At 39.5% G+C, this 7,771-nt stretch overlaps 1 protein-coding gene across 1 annotated transcript; it reads left to right on the top strand.

Moving 5' to 3' along the window:
• The first annotated feature begins 754 nt into the window (after positions 1-754).
• Positions 755-6,996, top strand: UTS2 (urotensin 2). Its single transcript, XM_027565009.1, has 4 exons — positions 755-1,004; positions 3,883-3,990; positions 4,773-4,816; positions 6,727-6,996. Exons 1-4 carry the CDS (start codon positions 902-904, stop codon positions 6,838-6,840), a joined length of 369 nt encoding a protein of 122 aa, XP_027420810.1. The 5' UTR covers positions 755-901; the 3' UTR covers positions 6,841-6,996.
• Positions 6,997-7,771: the final 775 nt, after the last annotated feature.

Here is a 7,771-nt window from a genome sequence, read left to right on the forward strand (position 1 = left end):
TTATCTTCATTTTTTAAAAGTAAATAATCTGTTTTGACTTTAATTTCATGCCTTGTCATTCCTCAGGCATTGTTGTTCAGTCACTAAGTTGTGTCAGACTCTTTGTAGCCCTATGGATTGCAGTACACCAGGCTTCCTGGTCCTTCATTATCTCCCTGAGCTTGCTCAAACTCATGTCCATTGAGTCAGTGATGGCATCCAACCATCTCATCCTTTGTCTCCCCCTTCTCCTCTTGCCTCCAATCTTTCCCAGCATCAGGGTCTTTTCCAATGAGGTGGCTGTTTGCCTCAGGTGGCCAAAGTATTGGAGCTTCAGCTTCAGCATCAGTCCTCCCAATGAATACTTAGGGTTGATTTCCTTTAGGAAATCTTCAGGCATGAAGCCCCAAAGAAAATATGACAGTTCATCTATTCATTCACAAAAGATTAAAAAAGAAAATCAACACATTTCACGCAGTGCTCCACAATACTTCTGCTGGGTAAGACTCATAAATCCATGTCCCTGTCTTGGACACTTCAACTCCTGTCTGATCCTTTCTTTAACTAGAGATTTATTGCTCTCAATTACTCCTTTTTGCCAGATTTATAAACGTAACTGTTCTTTATTTAATACCTATTTTGTACACTAGGCAACAAGACAGTAAATTTATTGTCTATGAGTTGCTACTTTGAAAAATTACATCAATGCAGAGTGATTGCTTTTCAGCCTTCCTAGCCAATAAATTCATTTCTTTTTTTTTTTTGTAGGGGATGATATGAGGTCATAGGATAATATATATAATCGCTGATTACAGAATTAGAAGAAGCAAGTTGCAGGCAACTGCTCTAACACTGGACTCTACCCCCTAGAAGGAGCAAGTTGGAAGAAGCTAAGAAGGAAGACTTCTATCTCCTGCCAATCATGTATAAGCTGGTCTCCTGCTGTTTGCTTTTCATAGGATCCTTAAATCCGCTCCTGTCTCTTCCTGTCCTTGACTCCAGGCAAGAGTCCCTGCAGCTCTTAGGTAAGATGATTTTTTTCCCCTTATGTTAGTCTTGAACAAGTCTTCAAGGGTCTTAAATGCAAAGTTAAAGATGAAAATTCTCTCTTAAAGGAGTCTTGTTAATAGTCCCAGCTATGAAAAGAATTCTGAGGATTCTTAAGGCATGTCTCAGAGTCAAGAATGGATACAGTTTTTTCCTTTCTAAAATATAAAAGTAGAAGGGGAACATTGCTTATTTAACGTGACTTCTGTAATTCTGAGTTATTTTAGTCAGTCTTTTTTTTCTGTTTTGAAAATAGCACTAAATTTAAAACACCATTGCTTTTAGTCTTTATTTTAAGTGAACTGGTTGTTCCAATTATAGATTAAAGTATTTTGATTTTATCTTATATTATTTTAAGTTAAAAGGCAATCATCTGACATGTGTTACATGAAAAAAAAATGTTTTTTAAAATATAAAAAAGTAACCAGCTGGGACTAGAGTAGACACAGATTTCCAAGTTCATTTTATCTTTTCCTTCTGGTTTATGTTTCATTCAGTTCAATTCTAAGTTGAATTTTTTAAAGTGTATCAATCAAGGAGATACTTATTGTGCTTTTAGCTCTTCATTTAACTTAAGAAATGAAAAGGTTGGGGAAAAAAAGAAAAGAAAAAGTTGATGTTTGGGGATTGTGTTCATAAACATTTTAACTGGATTTTAACTTGTCTTTAATTGTGGATACTTTTAGACATTTTTTTTAAATAAAGGAAATAAAACTTTGGTAAGCCAGTAATTTTATAATTTCTAGTCCATAAGTTTCTCCAAAGCAGCTTTCTTTCTTTTTTTTTTTTTTGATAATTTAAATTTTATTTTATTTTTAAACTTTACATAATTGTATTAGTTTTGCCAAAGCAGCTTTCTGATAATAGTCAAGCACTAATTCGTGCACAATTAATCACTTTCCAGAGTCACTGAACTCAGAAGTGGCAGTCATCTTAATGGTTAAAATGAGCATTAACTTTATCGAATCTCTGCTATTAAAAAAAAAAAAAAAACTTTGAAAAGCATAAGGTGAAACGAAGAATGAATATTCAGATATTACTGACATCCTCAAAAAATTACATGTCATTATTATGATTTTTTAAAAACTTGAGTGAGTGTAGCATCCCCTTTCCAATTCTTAATAGGTGGCAGCTTATCTTAGCATTTTTGCCTGAATTTTTTCCTACTTACTTGTTTCTCCATAAATGATCCTTCCCTGGTGGCTGAGCAATGCAAGAGACTCTGGTTCAATCCCTGGGTTGGGAAGGTCCCCTGGAAAAAGAAATGGCAATCTGCTCCAGTATTCTTGCTTGAAAAATTCCATGGACAGAGGAGTCTGGTGGGTCGCAGAAGAATCGGACATGACTTGGCAACTGTAAACAAACAACAAAACAAGTGATCCTTCACGACAAAAATATTGATATGTAGCCAAACTTTGTAGACTTTCATTAACATTCTTCAGAAGTACCATGAAGCCTTCATGATGGCTTGCTTTTTATTCTGCAATCAAGGTTGGAGCTGAGGGTTTGAAAGCCTTAGTGAAGCAGGCACTCCCTGCTTCACTGCTTTTACAGGACTCCCTGGGGGCTCTGATCACCACAAGGCAGAAACCTGCCAAGAGAACAATCTGGGCCCAGTATCACTCACCAGCCCTCACACTCACCTTTCGCACACCTGACACAAACTTACCATGCATCTTCTATGCTACCAAGCTGACCAAATTACACGCTGAAAATGTTGCTATCAACTTGTTCAAAGAATATTGTAAAGCTGACTTGTTTCTGATCATTGTATCTAAATCTTAGAGGCCAGAGAAGAGGTGATGTTATCCTATTTGCTTTAGGTGTGTGTGAGTGAGTCACTCAGTTGTGTCCAACTGTTTGTCATCACCATGGATATTAGCCCACCAGTCTCCTCTGTCCATGGGATTCTCCAGGCAAGAATACTGGAGTGGTCACCATTCTCTTCTCCAGGGGATCTTCCTGACCCAGGGATCAAGCCTGGGTCTTCTGCATTGCAGGCAGATTCTTTATTGTCTGAACCACCAGGTCGGAAGAACATAAACAAGCCCGTCTTTTAGAAAACCACTCCTTTACTTTTCCTCTCACTCCAATTTCGCCACCCCTATATCTAAAAGCAAAAGGCAAATGATAGCAGTAGGTAAACAGAGATGAAGAAGAATCACTTTCTAAGTGGAAATGTTTTTTCACTGATCCTGTGGCTCAGCCCAATCCTTTTTTTTTTTTTTTTTTGATTTTTAACATTTTAAATTTCTTTACTTTTTGGATCACATGGGATCTTAGTTCCCCGACCAGGCATTGAACCCACACCCTCTGCAGTGGAAGTGTGAAGTCTTAAGCACTAGACCACCAGGGAAGTCCCAGCCCTACCTTCTTATTCAGGGTGGTGAGCATCCAGCAAGGCTGTGCAGGCAGGAGGAGTCAGGATGAGAACCATGCCTCATGATTTCCTGTTCTGCTGGCTTGCAAATTGGACTGTAGCGTTCCCACTTCTCTGTTAAAATACTGCTAATGACAAACCATGAACTCAGTATTTGAAATCTGTCTAGTATTAGCTTCCTGTTCCTGGTGCATGCTCATGCTCAGTCACTCAGTTGTGTCCCACTCTTTGTGACCCCATGAGCCTCCTCTGTCCATGGGATTTCCCAGGCAACAATACTGGAGTGGGTTGCCATTTCCTCCTCCAGGGGATCTTCTCAACCCAGGGATTGAACCTGTTTCTCCCGCATTACAGGCAAATTCTTAACCACTGAGCCCCCTGGGAAGCCCCTCCCTGTCCCTGGTACCTCCCTAAAGACAATGGGGAACAGAACTGAAGCAGGAGCTGTCACTAATATCAATCATTGCTCTGTGTAGCACCTGAAGATGTCAGATCAACTCTGGATGAGCTGGAAAGAGCGTCTCTTCTGCAGATGCTGCCAGAGATGTCAGGCGCAGAGACAGGAGAGGGTCTTAGGAACACAGGTAAAATGACTCGTGTTTACAGGCTGTCTGATTTCTTTGCTACTGAATTTACTCTGAGTGATCACACTCTCCCCTCCTGCATACAGTCTTCCTCTGCCATCTTCTGTCTCCTTTTTCTCAGCAACTCCTTGCAAGCATCCTTCTCTGCTTGGCCCCTCAGCATATTTGTTCTCTGTATGATTTGGGGGGTGGGAGGCAAGGGGAGGGAAGAAGAGCATTATCCCAGTTTTCAATAAGTACAATTTACAATGCTGGCTTCCCTCTTAGATAAGTTAATCTATCTGTATCTCAAATCCTTAAACCAGTACACAGGAATGATTAAAAAACAAAATTCCCATCGCATGGGGTTATTGAGAAGATTCAATGAGGAAATGCAAGTAAAATGTTCATCACAAACACAAAATAACCCATGTCAGCTTTTACTGTTTTCTCAGTGACAGCGTTCCTCCTAGCACAGATACAAATGCTCAGAACATTCTGGAGTCTTTTAATAAATTTGGTTTTGTAGAAAGAAATTCATGTGTGATAAAGTATTGTTGACAAACTACTGAACTGCTAACTCACTGAGGAAGATGCAGTGCCCTTTGTGAACTCTGGGGGCTAGAAAAGAGCCAGGTGCTTGCCTGTCCTCCATCAAATAAATATCACTGCGGTGTGAAGAAAGGAAAACCAGAAACTAGACATGATTTAGTAATATTCTATTTTGTGTGTTTTAAATAAGACAAAGATAAAATGGAAATAATAGATCTGATGATGAATGGTTTCAAAATACTGTTTTCCAGATCCCATTACCAACATTTTTTACCCAAGAGGAAACATGAGAAAGGTAAGTAGGTCCTATATGAGAGTTAGGATAAAAAAGGTGAACATTTCTATGCCTTGACTTTAGAGGAGCCTCAGTAGGAACCAGTCAAGCCTTCTCAGTACAAATCTTAACACCCAGTATTATTTCAAAGCATTATTTTTTTCCCAAATTTTGATCCATGTAAAATGGGGATACAACAAGAACTTACCTAGTGTTCATCTCTGATAAATGATGATAACAAGTTTTAGAGAATCAAAAACAGATAAAGCCCTTGCCCTCAAGCCTGTCACCCACTTGCGCTGTGTCACTGATTATCTTCACTGGGTCCAAGGCCAGCAGAGCTGGTGTCACACGGAAGCTTGTGAGAAACGCAGACTCACCCCACCCCTCACACCTACTGAATCAAAATCTGCATCTTAACAGGATTCCCCCACGTGGTTTGTATGCACAGTAAAGTTTGAAAAGCACTGTCATATAATATCTAAATGGAAGAAAGGCATGGTCGAAACATTGAGAGGGAATATGTGTGGTAAAGGAGAATATGAAGGAGATAATTTTGGGTGCAAAAGGCAGACTACAATAGGACATGATTAATGAAAATATTAAATGGTTAGAAATGGTGCACAATTAATGGAGGACCTTAACTGCTAAAAGAGAAATCGGTTTTGATCATTATCAACCCCTCAAACTAAACTGAGCTCAGTTGTTCAGTCATGTCTGACTCTTTGGAACCCCATGAGCTGTAGCCCTTCCAGGCTAGTCTGTCCATGGGATTTCCCAGGCAAGAATACTGGAGTAGGGTACCATTTTCTTTCCAGGGAATCTTGCTGGCCTAAGGATCAAACCTGCGTCACTTGCGTTTCCTGGACTGGCAAGTGAATTTTTTACCACTAGCCCCACCTGGAAAGCCCCAAGCTAAATTAGTGTTTCCTAAAGGATTTTCTGTAAGGTCCTTTGAATTACCCTGTAGCTCTTTTGGTAAAGAACCTGCCTGCAATACAGGAGACCCGGGTTCAATTTCTGGGTCAGGAAGATCCCCAGGAGAAGAAAATGGCAACCCACTTCAGTATTCTTGCCTGGAGAATCCCATGGGTAGAGGAGCCTGGTGGGCTACAGTCTATGGGGTCGTAAGAGTCAGACACAACTTAGCGACTAAACCACCAAAGGATTTTCTGTGAATATCAGTCCCATAGAGTCAGTCTACAGGGCTGCCCTGCATTCTAACCCCTCTCCTGTCCTGGCAATTCTTTGTGTATAAAGCCTCCAGGAAACGAGATAAATGTATTTAATTTTAATCAAGAATTTCCCAAATATTTTGACCAGAAACATCTTCTTTTGGTGTAGTGCCCACTAACCTCCTTGTAAAAATATACCATGAAAGCCCTCAATTCTGAAGATGGCATACACTGCCTGAGGTTCCCAGGTAGGGTAGACCACACAGAAGGGGAGGGTGTGGCTCCTATTACATTAAAAGTTATCACTCAGATATTTATATTCTTCTGAATAGAAAGATTACGGTGAAAGACTCTAAAATCATAAAGGTGATTAGTAGAGATGCTCATAAAATCCTAGAATAAAAAGAAAACTAAAGGTCCATGATTAAAGTTAATTTCAAGACAAATAAAAGACCTGATTTACACAGAAGACATTAAATGTACAGAACATGTTACTGAGAGATGAAATAGAAACAGGTAAATGAAGGTTTAGGAAAATTCATGGCAATCACGAGGCTAAATAGACTGGATGGACCACAGGTTGGGCACAAGGAGACCTTTCAGAGTCTACATACTGGGTGCTCACTGCAATTCTATCCCATGAAACAGCAAGAAAACCCTTTTTAAAAACCTTTTAAAGGTCCTGTATCTGAGTAAGTTTCATTTGTGTGTGTGTATGGCACTCAATTAATTGATAACCTATTTTTTTAATTTCAGGCCTTCTCTGGGCAAGATCCTAAGCTTTTCCTGAGTGACCTTTTGTCCAGAATTAGGAAACAATCTAAGAAACGTGGACCTTCCTCTGAATGCTTCTGGAAATACTGTGTCTGAAGCAAAATGACCCTCTACTAGTTACCTCCAAGACGACCATCTGAGAAAATGTAAAATAAAGATGCTTGATTTGAAAGCAGTATAGATGAAAAACTAGGCAAGCTAGACCCTGTTCATTATTATTTGGAAAATAAATCCTCTATGTTTTGCAGATACTATGAGTGGTTGTTTTACTTAAAAACGTATCCTGAAAAACAAACAAACAAAAAAAGTACCCTGAAAATCTATACTTTTTCTTTTTAAGAATAATTTTATTTATTTTTGGCTGTTCTGGATCTTCGTTGCTGTGCAGGCTTTTCTCTAGTTGATGTGAGCGGGGCTGCTCTCTAGTCGTGTTGCTCAGGCTTGTCACTGTGGTGGCTTCTCTTGTTGCAGAACACGGGCTCTGGGGCACACGGGCTTCAGCTGTGGCTCCCGGGCTCTGGAGCACAGGTTCAGTAGCTGTGGCACGTAGGCTTAGCTTCTCCGTGGTATGAGGGATCTTCCTGGATCAGGGATCAATCCCAGTCCCCTGCATTGACAGGTGAATTCTTTACCACTGAGCTACCAGGGAAGCCCCTATATTTTTTTCTTTCTTTCAATTTATCCTTCAAGAATTATCCAAAAGTTTAAAAGTAAATGAATAAATGAACAGAAGCAAATACAAAGAAGAAAAAGTCATAACTGCAAATTTTACTTAAATAGTAAAACTCCAAATCATTTGAACTACATTATCTTAGCAATGATGTCCTCTCAACCCTTACAAATAACAATGTAAGTTATTACTTAAAAAAAAATCTGTATCTAAGCTTAGAAAAAGATCTACAGTGAAGGATGCTGAAAGATAAGGGCTGGAAACAGTCTGAATTTTCCTTAGTTTCTGATGGAAAATGTCCACACGCTCAGATCCCCTCTCCTTAGCTGGCCTGAGTATTGAACTGGTGAAAACTTT

This window comes from Bos indicus x Bos taurus, chromosome 16 (assembly GCF_003369695.1).
Source record: "Bos indicus x Bos taurus breed Angus x Brahman F1 hybrid chromosome 16, Bos_hybrid_MaternalHap_v2.0, whole genome shotgun sequence".
NCBI lineage: Eukaryota > Metazoa > Chordata > Mammalia > Artiodactyla > Bovidae > Bos > Bos indicus x Bos taurus.